This window comes from Peromyscus leucopus, chromosome 15 (genome assembly GCF_004664715.2).
Source record: "Peromyscus leucopus breed LL Stock chromosome 15, UCI_PerLeu_2.1, whole genome shotgun sequence".
In the NCBI taxonomy this organism is placed as follows: Eukaryota; Metazoa; Chordata; class Mammalia; order Rodentia; family Cricetidae; genus Peromyscus; species Peromyscus leucopus.
Window position 1 is genome coordinate 7,016,740 of NC_051076.1, and position 24,566 is coordinate 7,041,305.

General features: G+C 41.3%; 1 protein-coding gene across 1 annotated transcript; it reads left to right on the forward strand.

Annotated features, from left to right (window-relative positions):
- Positions 1-1,743: 1,743 nt before the first annotated feature.
- On the forward strand, positions 1,744-23,978 carry Ppp2r5a (protein phosphatase 2 regulatory subunit B'alpha). Its single transcript, XM_028861903.2, is given in 13 exon segments — positions 1,744-1,848; positions 1,851-1,912; positions 4,986-5,087; positions 12,947-13,039; positions 16,072-16,202; positions 17,198-17,257; positions 18,004-18,112; positions 18,973-19,026; positions 20,614-20,664; positions 20,858-20,977; positions 21,063-21,190; positions 21,703-21,804; positions 22,847-23,978. Coding segments are annotated over 13 exon segments (1,206 nt in total). The 5' UTR covers positions 1,744-1,787; the 3' UTR covers positions 22,980-23,978.
- The last annotated feature ends 588 nt before the right edge of the window (positions 23,979-24,566 follow it).

Below are 24,566 nucleotides of genomic sequence, written 5' to 3' on the forward strand. Positions count from 1 at the left end.
AATCTTTTTGAAGATCTTTTTCATATCTTTATATAAAATAGGTATTGGTTTGGGATGGAGAAATAATTTTACATATTATGAACCTAAACATCAGGTTTTAGATATATGATCTTAGAAATTTAATCTCAGTAGTTCAAGAGACTTAGACAAGTGAGCAACTGGAAGGTCCCTGTTGACAGGTTGGAAAGTCCAGAGTTAATTGTTGTATTTTTTTTTTTTCCGAGACAGGGTTTCTCTGTGTAGCTTTGCGCTTTTTCTGGAACTCACTTTGTAGCCCAGGCTGGCCTCGAACTCACAGAGATCCACCCACCTCTGCCTCCCAAGTGCTGGGATTAAAGGTGTGCACCACCACCGCCCAGATATGTTGTGTTTTTTTGTGCTAAGAACAAAAAGATGTAAAGTATTTGTAGGATCAATGTAATGTTCCTTGTTTTTGTAACAAGTAAAAGGCAAATAAATATTTATTAAGTGCCTTTTATGCACCAGGCTCTATGCTGGGCATTAGAGGGGAGAGAGAAAACAGTAGGCATAATAAGATAACACTTGGTTCCTGCTTTGGGGGACTTCATAGATTAGGATCATTAAAAACAAGATATAATTGCCATGTGATAGAAAAACTACTGCAGCAGAGATACAAGCCTAAAATACTTAAGGTGGATTAACCAGCCAGTTTAGTTTCAGTTCTCTTAGGAACACCCATGATTAAGGACTTAGGCCAAGGTGGAACTAGTGGGTAGAGTCTCCACAATAGATAGTAATGTGGGGAGATGGGCATTTTGGAGTCTCCATGATAGATAGTAATGTGGGGAGATGGGCATTCTGGAGTCTCCATGATAGATAGTAATGTGGGGAGATGGGCATTCTAGAGTCTCCATGATAGATAGTAATGTGGGGAGATGGGCATTCTAGAGTCTCCATGATAGATAGTAATGTGGGGAGGATGGGCATTCTGGAGTCTCCATGATAGATAGTAATGTGGGGAGATGGGCATTCTGGAGTCTCCATGATAGATAGTAATGTGGGGAGATGGGCATTCTGGAGTCTCCATGATAGATAGTAATGTGGGGAGATGGGCATTCTAGAGTCTCCACCATAGTAATGTGGGGAGATGGGCATTCTAGAGTCTCCACCATAGTAATGTGGGGAGATGGGCATTCTAGAGTCTCCATGATAGTAATGTGGGGAGATGGGCATTCTAGAGTCTCCATGATAGTAATGTGGGGAGATGGGCATTCTAGAGTCTCCATGATAGTAATGTGGGGAGATGGGCATTCTAGAGTCTCCATGATAGATAGTAATGTGGAGAGATAGGCATTCTGGACTTGGGGAGTCAGCATGTGCTTCTCAGGAGCACCAGGGGCTATGGTTCCACCAGGATGGGGAGGCACGATGGGCTGTGTTGAAAGGTGACTTGGTGTAGTCAGCTACACTTTGATAACAATACAGAGGCATTCTAAGTTTTCATGATAGATAGTATTGAAGGAATCTTTACTTAAGAGTTTCATGATGAATAATATAGAATAATTTAGAGTTTCAATCTGGGATGGATGTGATGGCATAATGATGGTGATCACAATGATAAATCAGTAATTAGTGATTTGTCAATACGAGTTATCCTATGATAGATATAGTGCATGATTCTATCTTAGAGGATTTACGATCGATTTCTAATTATATTAAAAAATCAAAAGTAATGTTGAGGTTGTATTGAGCTTTTTTTTTGTTTATAATCTTATGACAAGAGTTTTCTGCCAGAACTGCAGCAGTGCTGTATACTGTTTGATTTCATGGACTCTGTTTCAGACTTGAAGAGCAAAGAAATTAAAAGAGCAACACTGAATGAACTGGTGAGTATGTTTCAACTAATCGTGGTGTAATTGTTGAATCAGCGTATTCTGATATAGTAAAAATGGTAAGCCTCTAGATTTCTATTCCTCAGATTATGTAAGCTCAAGGATCTGAGGTGTATGTGTAGTAACTGACATACCCAAAAGGATAATCTTAGAAACTTTGCACTGGACTAGGTGTGGTGCAGCAAGCCATTCATCTCAGCACACGAGAGGCAGAAGCAGCAGTTGAGTCTCTGAGTTCAAGGTCAGCCTGTTCTACAGAGTGAGTTCCAGGACAGTCAGGCTACATAGTGAGATTCTGTCTCCAAAAAAGAAAAAAAGCCCATTTGAAAGATTATCCATTTCATTGATGTGGCCACTGATTATTATAGGAGCTGGAGAAATTAGTATGTTATAGTGGCTCTTGGCTACCATATTAGATAGTTCAGATCTTGAACTTAGGAGAAAGCTGTAGGTTCAAGTGTACAGTTCTTGTATAGAACTACTAGAGTTCGGTTCCCAGCACCTAAATCTGCAGCTCACAACTGCTGTATTAGCTCCAGCTACAGGAGGATGCCTTTGGCTTCTGGAGCTGCACTGAGGTGCACACATCGTCAATGTGGCAGATAATGGAGCAATTCTAGAGTCTCTTACCATATAGATATATGTGGAGAGTATGGGCATTCTAGAGTCGTACCATTAGCATGTATAGTAATGAAGTGGCGGATGCATGGTACATTCTAGAGTCTATTTTCTCATGATTTAGGAGTAGTCATGTATGTGGAGAGAATTGGAGCATCATTCTATGGAGTCTCACCATTATAATTAAAAATGATAATAGATATAATGTGGAGGAAATGCTGAGGCATTCTTAGAGTACTCTACCACTAGTGAAGTGTGGGTAGATATTTAGTTTGATGTGAAAAAAATGAATTCATGAGAGTTAGGAGTCTATAGTAGTAATGTTTGAGGTGAGAATGGTTAGCATTCTAGAGTCTCCATATAGATAGTAATGTGGGGAGATGGCATTCTAGAGTCTCCAGATAGATAAGTAATTGCAGGGAAGATGGGCAAGGAGCCTGTCAAAGGAACTTAGGAACATGTGTTGTATTTTTAAGAACAGAAATTAATGCTTTAGTGTTTTTTTTTTTGTTTGTTTAAGATTGGCTATAGAGAGAATATTAACCAGAATAAAACTAGCTTCCTAAACTCCCACAGATAGTAAAGGGGAATTGTTGTTGTTTGGTTTTGCTCTTTTTCAGGGAGAGGGGGGTGGGAGAGGGGTTGGGAGGGGGACCACTAGGCTCCAAATAAATCAAGCAGGAGGCTTATTCTTACTTATAAATGCCCGGCCTTAGCTTGGCTTGTTGCTAGCCAGCTTTTCTTAACTCTCATCCAGTCTACCTTTTGCCTCTGGACTTTTACTTTTCTCCTGCTTCTGTAAATCTTACTTTCACATTTACTCTGTGGCTGGCTGTGTAGCTGAGTGGCTGGCCCCTGGTGTCCTCTTCTCCTTGTTCCTGCTCCTTCCTCTCTTACTCCTCAGTCCCTCTTTTCCTCCTTCTATTTATCCTCTCTGCCTGCCACTTCACGAATCCTTTCTCCTGCTTCACTATGGCCGTTCAGCTCTTTATTAGACCATCAGGTGTTTTAGATAAAGTAACACAGCTTCACAGAGTTAAACAAATGCAACATAAACAAAGGTAACACACCTAAAAATAATATTCTACAACAGGGGATGTAAGTATTAAATATTGATGAACTTTCTATTTTTATTTATTTGTTTGTTTGTTTGGTTGGTTTTTCGAGACAGGGTTTCTTTGTATAACAGTCCTTATTGTCCTAGAACTCACTCTGTAGACCAGGCTGGCCTTGAACTTAGAGATCTGCCTGCCTCCACCTCTGAGTCCTGGGATTAAAGGCATACACTACCATGCCTGGCTGAACTTCCTATGTTTATTTTTATTTTATTATTAAAATTTCAAGAGTAAATCTATTTCCTTCTGTTAACTGATGTCCAGTGGTTTTTATTGAGGAATTTTGAAATTCCAGTGGAAGATACCCTATTTTATGAAGTGGATAGATACTGAAAATACTCAAATATTTGAGTCAGACTATTCTATAATTTTAATATAATCTTATCCTGGAATTTAATCTCTTTACTCAAGTGAAAAGATATATACATTTCATTGTTTTTGTTGTTTACATTATAGTGCTAGTTTCTAGGTAAAATTGGGCCATCTGATCAACCTAGTCCTTTAACATGCTTCTGAGTATTTGTTGTGGGTTATTTTATTGGTGGCTGCAAGGGTAACTTTTAGTTTTACTGGTTACAATCGTGAGACTTCCTGCTATTTGTAAAGTTGATGCCCATCAGACTATCACTGGTTTTACCTTTAAATTTTGTTTTGAGATCTGGGCTTGGTGGCACACACCTTTAATCCCAGCACTCAGGAGGCAGAGGCCAGTGGAGCTCTGAGTTTGAGGCCAGCCTGGTCTACAGAGCATTTTTCGGGACAGCCAGGGCTACACAGAGAAACCCTGTCTCCAATAAATAAATAAACAGAAAATCATTTTGAGTTGTAACTTTGTGAAGCTCTAGATAGTTACCTCCTGGCTCTTGCTTGGGGTTATGGTAATGGTGCTGACAGGGATTTGACTGTCCTGGATGCCGCTTTATAAGAAGAGTTGGAAAGTGAACTTGTATTAAAATACAGAGTTAAACCATCATTGAAGTTTTATAGCTGTAATAACAAGGAGGGTGTTCTTGCTATAGGTACAGAACATGCTGGGATGGAATATGGGAGGAGCTGTAGAGTGATCGAAGTAAATGGATGAAGTTGGTGACTTTACTTTCCCTCTCTTCTCTTCCCTGGGCCTCTTTCATTTTGAGCAAACTTTGGAAAGAGCATTTGGTAGTGGAAGTGTTTGGAGGTAATATGTAATCATTAGTTACTGGGGTCCAAGGGAGTCAGTAATCCACAGAGAAGAGAGAAACACCTTCCTCTTTTATATCCTGAAGATATTTGTAGATATGAACTAAATTTATAGTTGTACATTTTTTCTGTAAAAAATGGTGTTAGAATGTTTTAATTTTCCACTGTTGAGCTCAGTTATACAGCAAAGAACATGAATACAAACTTAATTTCATTTCAGATCAGTGCTAACATCTTCCGTACACTTCCTCCAAGTGATAATCCAGATTTTGATCCAGAGGAGGATGAGCCCACACTTGAGGCCTCTTGGCCTCACATACAGGTATGGACTATAAGTTTGTATTAATAATGTTTACATTTCAATATTCTGCTGATTCTGTGGGTTTATTTAAAATATTTGACTTTTAAACTGTACATGTCGCAGACCTTGGGAGGCTGAGGCAGGACAATCATGCGTTCAAGACCAGTTTGAGCCACATAGTAAGAACCTGTCTCCAAAAAAATTTTGGGGTCACCGAGATGTTGTAGTGGGTGAGGGCACATGCTGTGAAGCATGATGACTGGATTCAGTCGGGAACCCACCTGGTGGAATGAGAGAACGGATTCCTGCAAGTTGTCCTCTAACCTTGAGACACAAGGTGTAACATGAACCCTTCTACCCACACACACAAAAAGGTTAATTAAAAAAAAATAATTTATTCTGAATACATTTTCTTAACATTATTTGGTTTTTTTTTTTTTTTTTTTTGATTTTGAAGGGTTTTTGTGTATTTGCCTTTCTGGATACTTGTACCAGCTCTCGAACTCACAAGATCGCTGCCTGCTCGAGGTGGTAAGGGGCGAACGGGCATTATTTGGTTTTCTAAAAGTAATATTTTGTGACAGCCTCTCTGTGTAGCCCTGACTATAGGGGAACTCACTATGTAGACAAGGCTGGCCTGGAACTCACAGGGATCCACCTGCTGAGGGCTAGGATTAAAGGCATGCCACCATGCCTAGCTAAAAGTAATGTTTTTTTATTGTGATAAAATACATCTATGTTAAGATAAAATAAAATGTTACTTAGTGACGTTTTTTGTTTTTTCTTTTTTTTTTTGGTTTTTTTTTTTTTTTTTTTTTTCCCTAGTCTTTTTTTTTTTTTTTTTTTTTTTTTTGGTTTTTCGAGACAGGGTTTCTCTGTGTAGCTTTGCGCCTTTCCTGGAACTCACTTTGGAGACCAGGCTGGCCTCGAACTCACAGAGATCTGCCTGCCTCTGCCTCCCAAGTGCTGGGATTAAAGGCGTGCGCCACTACCGCCCGGCCTTAGTGACGTTTTAAGTTCATTCAAAGTATTGTGCGAGTGCTGGGTTCCAGAACTTTCCTCAACACACATGCACACAATGTTATCATTAGTAGTCAGCTCTCTTTTCCCATCTTCATTGCTCATAACAGACATAAAAAAATTCTGTTTTCTCTCTGTAGATATACTTACCTAATTGGATATTTCATATACACAGAATCATAATGTGTGGCTTTTCATGTCTAGGTTCTTTTACTTAGCATAGTATTTTCAAGGTTCATCCATATTGTGCCATAAGTCACTGCTTCTTATGGCTGAATATTATTTTATTTTAAGGATGTATACTTTTTTTTTTTTAATCCATTTGTCAGTTATTTGATGTTGAAGGTCTTTTTACCCTTTTGGCTGTGTCTTAGTTAGAATTTCTATTGCTGTATAGAGACACCATGACCATGGCAACTCTTGTTCTGTTTTTCTTTTTCTTTTTCTTTTTCTTTTTTTCTTTTTTTGGTTTTTCAAGACAGGGTTTCTCTGTGTAGCTTTGCACCTTTCCTGGAATTCACTCTATCCCAGGCTGGCCTTGAACTCACAGAGATCCTCCTGCCTCTGCCTCCCAAGTGCTGGGATTAAAGGCGTGTGCCACCACCGCCTGGCTGACCATGTCAACTCTTATGAAGGAAAACATTTAATTGAGGTGGCAGTTTCAGTGGTTCAGTCCATTATCATCATGGTGGGATATGGCGGCATGCAGGCATACATGGTGCTGGAGAGGTAGCTGAGAGTTCCATATCTTGCAGGCAGCAGAAAGTGGACTCATTGTCACACTGAGGGAAAATTGAGCAAAAGAGACCTCAGAGCCTGTTCCCACAGTGACACACTTCCTCCAGCAAGGCCATACCTACTCCATCAAAGCCACACCTCTTAATAGTGCCACTCCCTGAGATTATGGGGGGTCAATTACATTCAAATTACCACAGGCTGTTACAACTAGACCTATTAATAACATTCATATATAAGTTTTGTTTGAGCATTTATTTCCCATAAGATATGGTGTTTGTTTTTATTTTTAAATTCATCTAAAATTATTTTATTTCCCACATGATTTTATTGCATTGTTTAGAGAATATGCATTATATGATTTTAGTTCTTACAGAGTTGATGGCAGTATACAGTATGTCCTGGAGAACTCTATGTACTTGTGCTTGTCAAGGGCCAGTGTGCTGCTGGGCCTAGCTGGTTTATAATGTCAAGTCTGTTCTGTTCATTGAAAGAAAGGTATTGGGTCTCCAGATGTTGAATTGTCTTAGCATTTCTGAGTTTTGGGACCTGGTTGATAGGTGCATATAAGTTTATGTTTATAACTGTTTCTTCCTTGTGGATGGACCTTATCATTATGAAATGTCCTTTGTCTTTGTTTTGAAGTTAGGTTGTCCGACATTAGTTCAACCAGTCCAACTTTTAGCTACTGTTGATGACTTATGCTCTCCACCCTCCTCGTTTTCACCTCTTTGTTTCTTTACTGTAAAGTGTGTCTCTTAACACAGCATTTAGTTGGCGGTGCTGGGTCTGCTGTCGTTTTGTTTTGTGTTTTGAGGTAGGTTTCTCTCTATGATGTAATTCCAGCTGGCCTGGAACTCAGAGATCTGACTGCTTCTGCCTCTCAAGTTCTGAGATTAAAGGTATGCACCCCATGCTGGCCCCTAGATTATTTTTTTAATAGAATTGAGCACAAGTTCATCTGAAATTTTCTGCCATACTTGGTATAAAATTAGTGGTACTATTTTTAGTAATGGGAGGTTTTTAAAGCATGAAATTCTCATTAGCCAGGGTTATGCTTTTTTATTATGTGTAGTTGGATAGTCTTTGGAAAAGACTTAGTTTTTGAAATTTTAAAAGCAAAGACAGATTTTTCCATCAGGATATTTTTTACTCATAGAAATTAACACAAGAAATTCAGCCAAGTAAACAGTGTGTTTTCCATTTTTCACTGGTATAATTTGAGGCTCCATTTAAATTCCCTGAGAAAAAATGGTTCTTAACATTTTAGAAGACAGTAATTGCTGTAAGATCCTATTTCTGTGACTAGTGAGTTGCTCAGCAGATAAAAGCTCACGCCGTCAAGCCTGGTTCCGTCCCATAACCTTTGTGGGGAAAAGAGAACCAGCTTCCATAAGTTTTCCTCTGAGAGAGCGCGCGCGCGCGCACACACACACACACACACACACACGCACACACTTTAAAAGATTCTTACACAAGACATACTTAGATTGTACAAGCATACAAGCGATTTTTGTTCATTATGGTCTGTATGTCTAAAATTTTAAACTCTTGAGTTACTAAAATGTGGTATAGCATTTAAATTTGGTGATTGAATGTTTTGGGGCTTTCTGAAGTGACTATATGTTTCCAGCATGTTGTAGTTACATATTTAAGCATCTTGAGTTTTTGGTTTGTTTGTTTTTGTTTTTCCTTTTTTTTTTTTTTTTTTTTGAGACATGGTTTCTCTGTGTAGCTCTGACTGCCCTGGAACTTGATCTGTAGGCCAGGTTGGCCTCGAACTCAGAGTGCTGGGATTAAAGGCGTGAGTCACCATGCCTGGTGCATCTGTTCTGATAAGTGAGAGCATAAAAGTTACCATGCGGAACAAAGGTGCTTGATGGAAGGCTCCTGTTGTGCTTTAATACAAGCTTCAGAGATTCATTTGTGACAGTTTTAGTTGTCTGTAATGTGAATCTTAAAGAGTCTTATTAATAAAATCAAACTTGAGGCCAGTTATTGGGGTGAATGCTGGAAGATCAGAGAAGCAGAACAAGCCACAGCTACCTCACCTTGCCAATTCCTCAGTTGATCCTGTTTCCTCAGACTGGATGCCTCTGAGTCCTCATCCATTATGAATCTCAGCTGAAATGCTGCTCAAAAGCCTGAAAGCTTAACCAGCCACATGCTTCTAGTTCCTGGTCTTCACGCTTTATATACCTTTCTGCTTTCTGCCATCACTCCCTGGGATTAAAGGCTCACTTCTTGGGATTAAAGGCATGTGTCACCATGCCTGGCTGTTTCCAATGTGGCCTTAAACTCACAGAGATCCATGCCTCCAGAAGGCTAGGATTAAAGGTGTGAGTGCCACCATTTTCTAGCCTCTGTATCTAGTGGCTGTTCTGTTCTCTGACCCCAGATAATTTTATTAGGGTGCACAATATTTTGGGGAACACAATATCACTACAGTTGTCAGTAGGTACTGGTAATGATCTTTGCTGATCACTGTGTGTAGCAGGGGAGGCTTGTTGTGTTGCCCAGGCTGGTTTTGAACTCTTGGGCTCAGGTGATCTCTTGCCTCAGCTTCCTCAGTAGCTGGGATACAAGTGTGTGCTGCCTGCCATGCCCAGCATGGTTTTGGTTGTTGTTTAGTTTTGAGATTGTATTTTAAATACATTTCTCCCTTCCCTTTCCTCCCTCCACACCTCCCATATACTACCCCTCCCCACTCGCCTTCAAATTGATGACTTTTTTCACCAAATGTTATCGAGTACATATACTACTTGAATGTATGTTTTCAGGGCTGACCATTTGCGCTGGACAACCAGTTGGTGTGCCCTTCCCTGGGGAGGACCACCTCTCTCACCCCCGCTTTACTCAGTTGCTGTAGTGCTTTGTGTAGTGTTGAGCCTCATGGGCTTGTCTCCGTCAGTTTGGCATGTTTGTTAATGTCTGCGCTTTTGTTCTATGGATGAAGGAGCAGAGGGAAAGCATAGGTTGGCCATAATTAAACAGCTCAGTGTTTTGCAGAATCTCTGTCTTGCTTTCTCCAATATTCAAAGGTAAGGAGGAGTCATAGAGAACTGAGCTTCTGTTACTGCTCACTGTGCCCAGGCAGTGTTCTAAACGTGTAATGTGAACTACATGGTATAATTTACAGATGCTCATCCTCGGGAATTCTTTAATGGAGAAAGTCATTTAAATTTCATTTATATCACTTTCCTGTTAACAAAAGTTGTATACCTATAGATGAAAATAATTTAAGAAAGCAGGGGGTCTGGAAAGATGGCTTAGTAGTTAAAAGTTGACACTGGCTGCTCTTACAGAGGACCCAGGTTTGAGTCCCAGCACCAACCTCACAACTGACAACTCCAGTTCAGGGAGATGTGATGCCCTCTCCTGTCCTCTGGGGCACTGCATGCACATGGTGCATACAGACATGCAGGCAAAACCCCCACACATAAAATAATAGTACGATTAATGAAGGAAGAAACCACATACAATTTATTAACAGCACGGTGTCAACAATGTATTGGTTTAGGGACCTGGGGCTTGATGTCATGTCCATCTCCCAAGGGATATGCTGTTCCTCTGAAAGGTTATGTGATGGAGTGCTTAAGAAAGTGGGTGGTGTGGGCTCGGCATACGAGCCGAGGCTGACTCCACGCCACCAACCCTCCTCTGCATCCTCTCCCTCTCAGCACACGCACTGGCGCTTCAATAAAAGCCCTCTTCCTGTGTTCTCCAGGTCAGAGAATGCAAAGCTCAAGTTGCATGTCCCTCTCCACAGCTTTCTTGCTGACTTTATCCGCCACCAACAGCTGTCTGTCAGGTCTGTCAGTCTGTGCCGTGTCACTTGTGCGTACTCCTCTTGCTTTTTTGTTCACGTCACTTCCCTGGCTAGGTGGACGAGCTTTTTGAGCTGCACAGTGCTTGTTCTTGCTCACACTCTGTAGTCCACCCAGTGCCCAGCGTGGAAATGGCTCCAGCTAGGTTGTGCTGTCAGAGCTCCGCGGTTGAACTTCCAGAGCACGTGTGTGCTCCAGAGCAAAATTCCTTCTTATGATTACGTTCTTTTTTGGTTTTATGAGACAGGGTTTCTCTGTGTAGCCCTGGCTGTCCTGGAACTTTCTCTGTAGACCAGGCTGGCCTCAAACTCATAGAGACCCATCTGTCTCTGCCTCCCTAGTCCTGAGATTAAAGGCGTGCAACACCACTGACTGGCTTTTTATTATGTTCTTAGTGTACAATTAAAATTAAAAATGAGGTAACTCTCTCTCAATCAAATAAACATTGTTCCCTGTACCTAGATGGTAAAGGTGCATTTAAACTTTTTTTTTTTTTCTTTTTCTTGGAGCCCTGGTTGACCTGGAATTCACTATGTAGACCAGGCCTGCTTCTGCCTCCCAAATGCTGGGATTACAGGTGTGTGCTACCACACCTGTTTATCTTTTTTTCTTAAAGGTGTGTGTGTGTGTGTGTGTATGTGTGTGTGTGTGTGTGTGTGTGTGAGAGAGAGAGATGTACACGAGTGCAGGTGCCTACAGAGGCCAGAAAAGGGCATCAGATCCCCTGAAGCTGGAGTTAATAGGCAGTTATAAGCTGTTTAATGTAGGTTCTGGGAACTGAACTTTGGTCCTTTGAAGAGTAGCAAGTGCTCTTAAGTGCTGAGCCGTCCAGACCCTGTTCAGCTTTTCATATAGATCCAAATTCTAGTCCTCATACTTGTGGGCAAGAGATTTACCCACTGAGCCATCCCCTTAGACCCGAAATGTATCTTAAGTGGCTTTTTTCTTGGAGATCTAATTCTCTTGTATTTCTAGGTTGCTAAACTGACATTGTTTAATTGTGTTTATAATTAAAGATATATCTTAAGGCCAGTCTCTCGCCTTTTGTAGCTGTTATAATTTTTTTTTGTTTGTTTTGTTTTTCGAGACAGGATTTCTCTGTGTAGCCCTGGCTGTCCTGGAACTCACTCTGTAGAATAACCTGGGCTCTAACTCACAGAGATCCTCCTGCTTCTGACTCCCGAGTGCTGGGATTAAAGGCGTGTGCCACTACTGCCCAGCTATGATTAAAAAAACAAACAAAACAACTCTAGCCATGCTTCTGACTTGCAGTCCTAAGGTGCACTTCGCTGTGGCACAGTGCTTCTGGACATCAGATTCGCCCACACGTCTGTTTTATTTACTCTGTACAGACTTCCTTTCTCAGGCACCTGCTTGTACAGTTTGGTTTGTTACTTTCAGGTGAACTGCTTTCAATTTCACTTTCCCTGCTCTGCTTTTACGTGTGTGTGTGTGTGTGTGTGTGTGTGTGTGTGTGTGTGTGTGTGTGTGTGTAGGTCAGAACAACCTGTGGGAGTCTACTTTTTTTTTTTTCACTTTCTACCATGGGTACTGGGAATTGTACTCAGGTCAGCAGTTGGTGGCAAGCACAGTTATCTGCTAAACCATCTTACCAGATCCCCTGCTCTAGTTTTATAGGAGATATGATTTTTAAAGCTGGTATGGACACACTGCCCACTCTCATTCTGAGGTTTAGGGGACCCTAGGGGTGAAGTTGGGTAGGTTAGTAGTGCACTGGGGGAAGGAATATGACCTGATACCTTAGGGGCCCTGAGAGTGATGCAGAGCCACAGACCTCACAGACTGGATAAGGAGACTGCCACTGTGATGACCGAGAGCAGTCTGGGAGGAGAGGGTTATTTGGCCTACACTTTCATGGCAGTCTACCAAGGACAGACTTCAGGACTGGAGATGGGAACTGAGGCAGAAGCCAGAGAAACACTGCTGACTGGTTTGCTTTCTTACAAATTCCAGGACCACCTGCCCATAGGGGGGCTGGGCCCCCTACATCAATTAATTAATCAAGAACACAACCCACAGACTTCCCTACCGCAGTCTACAATGGAGGCATTTTTTATCAATTGACTTCCTTTTCCCTGATAATTGTAGCTTGGGTCAAGTTGATAAAAAGCCAATCAGGACAAAAGCCAAACTATAAACACAAAGGTTTTTTAAAACTTTGTTTTTTGGAAACAGTTGCCAACTCAAAGCTGGTAAGAGGTGTGTTTTCACATGAAACATAATTCAGAATATTATTTTATAAGCATCATTTTGCTTTTGTTGTACTTTCTTGCATAGTTGGTGTATGAATTCTTCTTGAGATTCTTGGAGAGTCCTGATTTCCAGCCCAGCATTGCAAAGAGATACATTGATCAGAAGTTTGTACAACAGGTAAGGGACTCTTAGATCTCAAATCTTAGCCTTGCTTTTTAAGACTAGTCATTCAAAATGTAAATAACTTAAAAGTACTTAGTAATTGCCTTGACAAACAAAAGCAACTTTGAGGGGTTGGCCAGATGACTCCAGTGAAGCCTTCCTGCTTTTCCAGAGGCTCTGTGTTCGAGTCTTGGCACCAGCGTCAGGCCCCTCACAAAAGCCTGTTAACTCCAGCTCCAGGGGATCGATCGGGCAGGGGATCCCATGGTCTTCTGACCCACACAGGCCACACCTTTTTTTAGTAGCTTTCAGAAGTTAAGGGTTCTGTGTCAAGGGTGAGCACCCAAGTGAAATCAGTCAAGCTGCCCTTCCTGCAGTTCCTCAAAAGTTTGAGGTGACCATTTAATCACTGAGTGTCTTTCTGGACATCCAGCATCAGTTGCCTGCCTTTCCTCTCCTAGTGCCACAGGTAAAGTGAAGTGGGACCGTCAAGGAGAGGAGGGAGCTCTGAGCATATGGAATGACTTCCTGGTTTTTAGAAACTGGTATTACCTGTGTTTATAGAACTTACATGCAGTTAATTTCTAAGAATGTGTCCATTTGCTTTTATTGTCCAGAGTTTTTTAGATAATTTAACAGTCTCTTTAATCATTTGAAGTTGGCCCTAAACAGAATGGTAAAGTGAACCAAATGTTTCTCTATCCATTTTCTTTTTTTGGTTTTTCGAGACAGGATTTCTCTGTGTAGCCCTGGCTGTCCTGGAACTCACTCTGTAGAATAACCTGGGCTCTAACTCACAGAGATCCTCCTGCTTCTGACTCCCGAGTGCTGAGATTAAAGGCGTGCGCCGCCCCCGCCACCACCACTGGGCTCCATTTTTTCTTTTAAAGCCATTATCAGTATGTAATAAACTTGTTAGGAATTCGATGCTGAGGGCACAATTAAGCTCTATTAGGAGGACCTTTCAGACTACTGTCGGGTGGCCCAGATGTTAAAGACTTCACATAGTTAGAACTGTTCCTGGCTCAATGATGGTAAACAACACTGCCTGCCTAGTCCTTCGAGAGCTTTTCATAAACTACACGAGATTAGATGTTCATTAGCAGTACAGTGTACACTTCAGCCATGAGTAAAATCAGTCGAATTAAAATGGGGTCTTTGGGGCTGTTGTAGAGGAAGCACATTTATTTTCTTGTGTGATTCTCATGTGGAATGCACTCAGGACCTATTATTTCAAATGTCAGCAGGTTGAGGGGAACCTTTCTACTTCAGCTTGGTGCTCTAGATACACAGAATGCTGAGCTTTTCTGGGGGTGTGAGGGGAAACCTGGTACGGCAGGAACCATTTTCTACTTCTACCCCAAACTCATAAACTGTCTGGGAAGCTAAGGCAATAATCTGATTGCAACAGTCTGGGAACTGCCTACAATTGCCTCCGGGGGACTAGAGGGTGCTCTGTAAACTGCCTTATGGGGATTCTCAGCTTTTGAGAGATTTTGTCAGACTTGGGGGTGGGGGTAACCCTGCAAAATTTAAATTTACTGCCTTATGGGGATTCTCAGCTTTTGAGAGATTTTGTCAGGACTTGGGGGTGGGGGTAAGCCTGCAAAATTTAAATTTATGTTCAAATCAGGGAATCTCCAAAGAAGACTAAGATGTATTCATTTTGTGTGTGTGTGACATGGAACCCATCATTTGAATACGTCACAAATGTTAAGCTTGTAAAGAAAGAGCCCACATCCAGTGCCACACTGCTAGTGAGTGGCAGAGTCTGGATTTGAACTAGAGCAGTGGTTCTCAACCTCCCTAATGACCGTTTAATACAGTTCCTCATGTTGTGCTGACTCCCAGCCATGAAATTATTTCATTGCTGCTTCATAACTGTAATGTTGCTACTGTAATGGCTCATAATGTAAATATCTAGTATGCAGTATATCTGATATGAGAGAGACCTCAAGGGGTCACGACCTACATGTTGAGAACCGCTGAACTGGACTCTCTGACCTTGATTGAATTACTCTTAAAAAGTAGTTTGAGGGCAACAGAGCTAGAAAAAGCAGGTTTCTTGATAAGAATATCATATTTCTAATTAGGTTTATTTAGTCATAATATTTCAAAATATGTTTAGCTAACAAGTACTTTCAAGCTTAGTATTTTCCCCTTAGAGATAAATCTACTTTGAACAAAATCATCTTTCAAGTAAACCAACATCAGAAACATGAATTTAAGGTTACAATGAGAAGTTAGCCATTTTTAACTGTAATGATTTGGATCAGTGCTTATGTTCCATAGGTATTTTTGGCTGTAGCCTCATGCATTACCATAACCTAGCCAAAAATGAGTGCAAGTCATTTGTTTAGGGCACGTGAGTGTGACTTAGCACTACCTCAGAAATTCTGCTTGGGTTTGAAATCTACACATAATTGAAGACAAAATGGAGTCAGAGCATCTGGTGCGGCCCAGAGATTGTCACCTTTTCTGCAACTACCCAGCACAGCAGTGTAGAACATAAGGTCCCATGCAGTTTGGTAGACTCTATATTTGCATATGGGCTTGCTGTTTGAGACAGTCTCATCATGTGGCTTTGGAACTCACTGTATAGGTCAGGCTGGCCTCCAATTACCTGTTCTTGGAAGGTAGAGGCAGAAAGATTGCAAGTTCAAGGCCATTCTGGCCACATAATGAGTCGCTGTCTCAAAAACCAAGTTTTTAATTTACTATCAAAAAACACTAAATGTCTCTCAAATTATAACACTTAAAAATTATGTTAGGAGAGAATTTTAAAGTCACTGGCAAGGTTAAAAAAGCCTTATTTTTATCAAGTATTTATATTCTTTAAAATGACACAAAGGATGTATAGAGATGAATTTAGTAAAAATATTCATGCTTTCCTCAATTTCATTTACTTAGCAAAGATAAAATCTGATAAGGCAGAATATTTAGGGAAAAGGTTAAAGATTTCATAAGCAGTGTTACAATCAAAATTAGAAAAAAGTGGTTTTAGCTCGATTATTTTTTTAAAGTAATTTGTCAGATTTTTTTTAAAGCTCCTGGAGCTTTTTGATAGTGAAGATCCTCGAGAACGTGACTTCCTGAAGACTGTTCTGCATCGGATTTACGGGAAGTTTCTTGGGCTGAGAGCGTTCATCAGAAAGCAAATTAACAACATTTTCCTCAGGTAAATTCAGCATTTAGAGCACTCTTCCCCTCCCGCCTTTCCTTTAACCCAGCTCCTTTAGGCTAATTGTAATATCTGAAACCTGACTTAGCTGATAGGATCTCTGTCATTCCTACCCATTTCGTGGTCTCACTTGTGGCAGCTTCACGTTTGAGACGCGTGGAACCTCCTCCTCTAGGTCGGCAATGGGAGTGAGGACAGTGTTTGATAGATGAAAGGAGAATTTGCTGAAAAACTTTCGTGGAGCTTTTTAGTTTTCTGAAGCAATCATTCATTTTGAAGCCAATACCTGTAAAAGTGCTTTCTTTTGATTTTTTTCTAACAAAGCTAATTAAAATCCATATGGGACTGTGATTTAAATACTTGTGAAACATTTGCTTCACATTAATACCTGTATTTCAGGTTTATTTTCCTTGTCTCAGTTAATTGAGAACAAGGAATTAGGCTGGAACTGGACGTGAGTGGTGACAGCCCCCCGAGAGCCTTAGGTCAGTGCTCCGTCCCTCATCTACTGCAGCCCTGTGTCACCCCACTTCCCGCTGTCATCTGCTTTAAAGGCAGTGGATAGATAGCCTATGTCATTTACACTCTAGAAAAGTTCTGAGCAGCTGAAACAGCGGACCCCTTTTCCTTGGATCTGTGAGTAGTGGTTTCCTTCTTTGAAAAGGCCGCTTTGAGCAATCTCTCCCTCTTCCTTATATATTAAGTAAAATAGAATAATCCAGATGAAATGAGACTGTTATTCTCAAGTGGCAAATTTTATGTGACTTGAGCAAGTAGCTCAAAAGGTCAAGATTGGCTACAGAGCAAGCTTCAAGACAGTTGGGATGCATGAGACCCTGTCTCCAAAGAGAGGGAGAGGTGAACAAAATGCCTTAGGCTAAACAGTTCAGAGAAAACCTGTCACTGCAGCCCTGGCATGGTTTCCTCACCTTCTTTCTAGCCTGTTTTCTGATGTTTACATTTTATTACATCTATCTTTATTTCAAATTCAGGTTTATATATGAAACAGAACATTTCAATGGTGTGGCTGAACTCCTTGAAATATTAGGAAGGTAGGTATGGGTTGTTGTATTTTAAGAATTAAGTACTGAATGAATGGTTTATGTACCAAACAGCTGGAGTTGAAAAAAATGAGTCCCTGTATTTTTAGAGTTTAGAACACAATGCTAGAGGCCCTGGGTTCAGCCCCCACAACAGAGCCTAAGATGGTTTTAGAGCCTTGGTGTATAAAATACTGTTGTGTATAAGGTCTACACAGCCTTCTCCCTTTGGAGCTGTGGTGTATATGCCACAAATGTTTTAGGCTCTAACTGGCAATAGATAGGAGTTGTCACTTTATCAGACATTCACTACAGGAGTTCTTACCCAAATGTTGATAGGCCGTTCCTAATCTAGCTGTTCTTTAGTCTTTGGTTTTATATACACATTTCCTTTTTGTTCACCACACAGAAGTCATGATAGAATTACATTAATTCCAGATTCTTCAAAAATGTGGGAGCAACTCCCCACTTAACCCAGAACCTGTTGGAAATTCTAACAGCACTGAGACAGACTCCTGTTGCTTTGGGAGGAAAAGTTAATGCAGCAACGCAGAGTTGAAGTGACAGTGTGGAGGACAGATCACACACTGCCCGCACAGCTCCAGGGCAGATCACACACTGCCCGCAGGGGCAGAGCCCGCATCAGTCTGCCTTACAGCTCCAGCCCTGAAGCAGATGCTCTTTCTTGTGCGCACAGATAGTGAACTCTGGAATCAAAGTGACTACTTAACTCTTCCCCTGCCTTTTCTTCCCTCCAGCATCATCAATGGCTTTGCATTGCCACTGAAAGCAGAACATAAGCAATTTCTAATGAAGGTTCTTATTCCTATGCATACTGCAAAAGGATTGGCTTTGTTTCATGCTCAGGTAAGTTTCAGAAAAATTGCAAATGAAATGAATATTTAATATAAAGGCAAAGGTTTGAGAGATACTAAGATGCTAGTTTTATGTCTGTTAAGGAATTTGCTTTGGCACATTTTTTTTGTTGTTGTTTTTTGGTTTTTGGTTTAGACTGGTTTCTTGTGTTTGTTTCTATGCTTGTATAACTCACAAAATTGTCTGTGATGTGGATTGGGTGCAGGGTGCTTGGCACATTTTTATATGAGTTTGTTTACATACTACTAGTACAGTTAGTTGTAAGTTAGACATAGAAATTACTTATTATATTCATGTCCAGGACCTAAGCTAAACTACTTAGCTACATGACCCTGAGTGAATCTTACACATCAAACCCTAATGACCTATTAGAAAGGTCCTGGTCACTGTTAAACTTAAGAGCAGCGGTTCTCAGCCTTCCTGACACTGTGACTCTTTAATAGAGTTCCTCATGTTGTGGTGACCCCTAACCTTACCATTATTTTTGTTGCTACCTTATAACTAATTTTGCTACTATTATGAATCATAATGTAATACCTGATATGTAACCCCCAAAGGGGTCACGACCCACATGTTGAGAACCACTGCCTTAGAGGCTAATAATCTGCTTATTTCATATTCACAGATAGTCACTGGAAGTCTAAATGGGTATTTTAAAGTTAACCAAGTCTAGAGCTAACAATCTGCTGAACTTAGAACTTACTTTAAGAATTAAAAGTTACACAATTATGAATATATTCATCCCATACTGCAACTGAAATGTGAAGTGACATTTTGTGTAAATGTGAAAATATCTCGTATCCCTGAATGTTACTTGACTGACGTCTCCTCCACTTGTCTTTGCCCTTTAGCTGGCGTACTGTGTGGTGCAGTTCCTGGAGAAAGACACAACACTGACAGAGCCTGTAAGTGTCGGGTTCCCTCCTGGGCTTGTCTGATGAGTGCCTGCCTGTGCAGCCGCTGTCACAGGGCGGGAGCAGCTTCTGGGGGGCGGGGCAGGAGCATACTCCCTGGAGTCTGTTTCTCAGTGCAAACACACCCAACACCAGCGCCATCCCCTTGAATTTATGTTCAGAAGAAAGACACAAAAAGACGGTTTCCTCGCCTTCAGCAGTTTGGATTACAGTCTTAGAGTTTATCTGCCCATAAGATGAAAATTCGGGAGAGAGTGAAGATAATTATCAAGAAAAGTGACTGAGTTAGGGTGAGGATGGAAGGCACCAGAAGCATAAGGAAGTGTAACCTTCAGCACTGGCTGATCTGGAACATGCTACGTATATCCTAGACTGGCCTCTAGCTCGCTGTGCTCCTCTTGCCTCAGCCTCCTAAATGCTGGGATTTTGAGCTCACCCAACTGACCATACACACGATTGCAACATTAGTAAAATGAGTGATAGAATGATAGAAGGCTTTCTAAGCACTTTAAATACAAATACTGAAGGATTAAATTCAACTGTATTAGGCTAACCCTAGGGGTGCTTAAAAATTTATATGCATGGTATTCATCTTTCACTTGAAAAGTAGTTACAGTATCACAGCTGAAAACCAATTTCAAAGATAAATCGGAATTCAGAGCGCTGTGGTACACACGAAGCTAAAGCTCTCTAATGAGGTGTGAACTGTCAACTCTTGATGGCTCCCACCTGGCACACAATGATTACTAACTTAATGTGGTGTGAGTAAAGGTTAAGGAGAGTTTTGAAGGTCACGTATTCTGTTTGTTTTTCTTTTTAACCTATTGAGTTGAACCATTTTGGCAATTCTAGTTTTTCTATTAGTGCACTACTGGATGAGCACAATTTCTTTAACTGTTTGTTGACATATATGGTCTCCAATATTTTATTGTACCTTGATTTTGTCAATCTAGAAATAACTTGGGAACTCTGGCTTTTAAAGTGTGTACTTTATAAAGTTTAGATAATGGGAAATTATCTGTTCTTTGCCTGTGAAGAGCTGAGGCTTGAGCTCAGTTTATTGTGTGCTGGTTTAGCATGCACAGAGCCCCCATAAGCCTCATAGAGGAAGGCAGACACAGAGATCAGACATCCAAGGTCATTCTTGACTCTGGTATACAGTCTTAAAAAAAAAAAAAAAAAAAACTTCTTGTAAAATAACCTCCTTCACCCAGTCAGGTTGTATTTCATTTTCTCGTGTTATAATTGGTCACTTATGTTAATGTTCTTCCATTAGAATGTAAGTAGGTTCCACAAAAACCAGAGCCTCCATCTGCTCACCTCTGTCCCATGGTATCATGTCCCAGGCCCTCAGTATGTATTTGTTGAACTAGCCCGAGTGCAAAGCTGAGTAGGAATTTTCATGTACTGAGTGCTGAATGCTTTATTTCAGAATGAGTAACTATCCTGACATTAGCTAATGGGGGTCAGACAGGCTCTGGTGTATTCCAGGCCGTGTGCCCCCAAGTACTAGGAGTACAGACATGCATCACCACACCCGACTCTTCAGTTCATTCTAAATTCCGTTGTTTTTTGTAGGTGATCAGAGGACTGCTGAAATTTTGGCCAAAAACATGCAGTCAGAAAGAGGTAGGTTTTAATAAAAAATACTGTGCATTGCAGTCAATTTGCAGTCTTGACCTGCTCCAGTGTGTGGGGAGCAGGGAGGTGGTTAGCACAGCTCTGCTGTGCCCACTTCCTTGTGTGCAGGTGTGCCTGTCTCCACAGCTTCTAAATTAGTGTCATTTGTTGTAAAATTTTTAACACTTGTTTTTTAACCTAGGTGATGTTTTTAGGAGAAATTGAAGAAATCTTAGATGTCATTGAACCAACACAATTCAAAAAGATTGAAGAGCCCCTTTTTAAGCAAATATCCAAGTGTGTCTCCAGTTCTCATTTTCAGGTATCAGCTTCCTTCCTGGGTGACATTCTGATTTGTTCCATCCTTTTCCCCTGTGAATTTTGATGTTTCTCATTATCTTTTGTAGGTTGCAGAAAGAGCACTGTACTTCTGGAATAATGAATATATTCTTAGTTTGATTGAAGAGAATATTGATAAAATTCTGCCAATTATGTTTGCCAGTTTGTATAAAATTTCCAAAGAACACTGGAATCAGTAAGTTTTTTATTTTTGTTTTTTTTAAATATATAAATAGCCCTGGCTGGACTTCAAATCATGTATTACTCTTTTTTTTTTTTTTAAGCCATTTGAAACCTCTACTGCAGGCTACCTAACATCACAGTTTTAGATATTAAAGTTGTATGTGAACGTTCCTTAGCACATGGTCTCACCAAAGCGTGCTCCAGTACACTTTCGGAAACATCATGTGGCTGAGCTGCACCTGGCCTCCCAAGCTGGGAGCTTAAGACTATACATTCTAACATCTGTGACATTTTCATCCTGCTACCCAGGGTTTCAGATGAGACACACATGAAGAGAACCAGAATATGCTTAGCTATGTTAAACCTCAGCATAACATAGAGGAAGGGTGTAAGCTTTGGAATCAGATCATACATGCACCTCTGGCTCGTGTAACCAGAGTTGCGGACACCAGCCCAATTCAGAGATGAAAGTGCGGTGTTTCCCGGCTGCTGGCCACTAACCCTGAACTGGCTTCTTTCCTTCAGGACCATTGTAGCACTTGTGTACAATGTGCTGAAAACCCTAATGGAGATGAACGGCAAGCTTTTCGATGATCTTACTAGTTCCTACAAAGCCGAGAGACAGAGGTACTTGATATACTTTATAATTCAGTGTTACTCAGTTCAGAAAGGTCTATCTCTTAGTTTGTTGGATCTATGGTAAATACTTTAGTGATTATAATTTGAAAGCCTCTGAGCACTAAAGCCGTTGCCCAGAAAAGTAATCCTGGTGTTTTTATAAATTTGTTAAGGGTGACATGACTCTCTTCCTCTAATGGTTAGATTGTGCTCTTCTGTTGGTCTCATGCTGAACCTTAAGCTAGTACCATGTACACTGTATTTTACACAAACCGTTTGTCCACACTGCCTTCCCTGACAGTTGCAGTGCTGTGGACTACCAGCAGGTGGTATTGAGGTCAGCATACTGTCACGGCCCTGGCTTAGGATCGTTGTGCTGTATTTTAGGGGATGAATGAATCCATATCCACCTTGGGAACATGCCTTAGTGACCATTTCCTCATAAGGTGGGCAGTGACTACTCCGTCCATCAAGGCTGCCTGCCACCAGCTGTTCTGTTTTCATAGAGAAGATCCAGCCCTCCAATAATTGACTGACTGCATTCTTCTCTTAATAGTTCACCAGGGCCTAGTGGGCCAGGACTGGGGAAGTAGAGGCAGTCAGATCTCTGACTCTAAGGATAGGACTATATACTTGAGACCCTCTGTCAAACAAAACCCACAAAGTTCAGGTGGAAATTAGGAACACAGTCTGAGCCCAGAAAGCAACAGGCAGAAAGAGGTGAGTAGGGAACTGTAAATCGGTCACATGGCTGTCGCCAGATTCTTTAAAATGAGCTGTAGAAATAAAAGCTCATGTTTACGGCCTGTACCCAAACTGAACATGAACTGATGGGTGGGTAGATTGGCATTCTGTGGGTAGGAGGAAAGCTGGGGCTTCTGCATCGCTGACCTGGAGCCACTCTAGTGACTGTGGTAAGCTAATCCATGTGTGGTCACATCAGCTGCCTACAACCACTTGGGAGGGCGACAAAAATGAGGTATTCCACACAGTAAGCTGCCAATGAGTGACTTCCTTGAGCTTCTGATTAAAACTGTTGGTTTCTCCTCAGAGAGAAAAAGAAAGAATTGGAACGTGAAGAATTATGGAAAAAATTAGAAGAGTTGAAGCTAAAGAAGGCTCTAGAAAAACAGAACAGTGCTTATAACATGCACAGTATTCTCGGCAGTACAAGTGCCAAATAAAGATCAGCTCCCACCTCTGCTGGGTGGGCAGTTTTGTACACTTTTTTGGAATCTATAAAAACTTCAAAGCAAACCTCATCAGTATAATATAATTAGGAGGCCGGTTTTTCCTGGCAAGTGTAAGCGAAAGAAATCTGGACTAAACATAGCCCTGTGATGTATCATGGCCACAGTCTATTGTAACCTTTGCCTAATCATCGACTGTCACTGTCATCGTGTTAGGAGCGAGGTTGTGGGAGTGGGGAGGAGAATCGCCACTTGAACTTCTGACTGTGCTGCACACAGCGGGGCGTCTTCTGTGCTTTCACAGTGCTGCAGCCCTCGTCACATCCGAGGAGAGAGCTCCGTAAGATGAACTGAGGTGCCGTCCTTGCCCTCTCCTAGGGAGAGGGTGGGATAAGAGCCCACATCGTTGAAGACACTGCCATTCTTGGGTTCTGCAACACCTTGCAGTTCAGGCTTCTGAAGCACAGAGTATGAAAGCTGGGGAAAGTAAACCAAAATTCTGACTGCTCCCAAACCCCCTTCAGCAGCAGCACCCCAGAGTGTAACAAAGGAGCATCAGCAGGTGGACCCTAGGCTCACCTCTCCTTCATTCCTCTCCAAGGCTGGAGGCAGGGCCTTCCCAGTCCTCGACTGCCCGACCCCAGGCCTGCCTGCAGGGTGGAGGCTCTGAGTCCCACGGTGTGATGCGGACTGCTAGCTGTCACTGCCTGGCTTTATTTAAAGGAAATGCATTGACTATGTAGAAGCCTTGTATGTTCTTACCTGGTCAGGTATTTCTCACATGTTGTTATCAGTACCATTCCAACCTCTTGCCTTGCCGTTGTATGGAAACCTGTTTTATAATGAAAGATCTTCACTGGGGATTGAGCAGCATTTAATAAAGTCTATGTTTGTATTTTGCCTTATGTCATCTGCTCTTTTATAACTGGGAGATATTTATAGAAAATCACTACTTGTGGATGTATTCTAATTAAAATTAGGATGCTTGTGGTCCATGGATTTGTAATCTGGCCATTTATTGAAATGTAACCACTTAAAGAATCTTTTATGAAATCCCAAGCTTCATGTCCCTCTGTGTTCTAGGACAGGTTTGTCATTAAAGCTAGTTTTAATTAAAACAGGCAGGGGAGGGGGAGGAGGTGAGTCTCATAATCTACAACAGCAGCAGTTCTGTGACGGGCTGGGAGACTGTAACATGGTTTCAACCAACCACCAGTTAAAAATGAGCACAGAATTCTTGCTGCTGTGATAGCAACCTGGACAGCCTCCATGACCCTGGAAAAACCTTCCTTGCAGTACAGTGGCTTGTAATTTTTGCCACATTATCAAGCAGTGGACTTTCCAGGGTCCCTCTGTCATCCTGTCACACAAGCTGCTCCCTTAAGGCCCTGTGCTGCTCACAGCTGGAACACCCAACCCTACCATAAAACACAGGCTTGCCTTTCCAGAAAGTGGGAGTTTGGTTTCTACTCAATCAGTAGGCAAAAATACTTCCTAATTATCTAAAGCAAATGTAATAGCTTAACTTTTCACAATACAGGAAAGCTCTAGTGTTCGCTGAGGCAGATTTCATTAGCTATT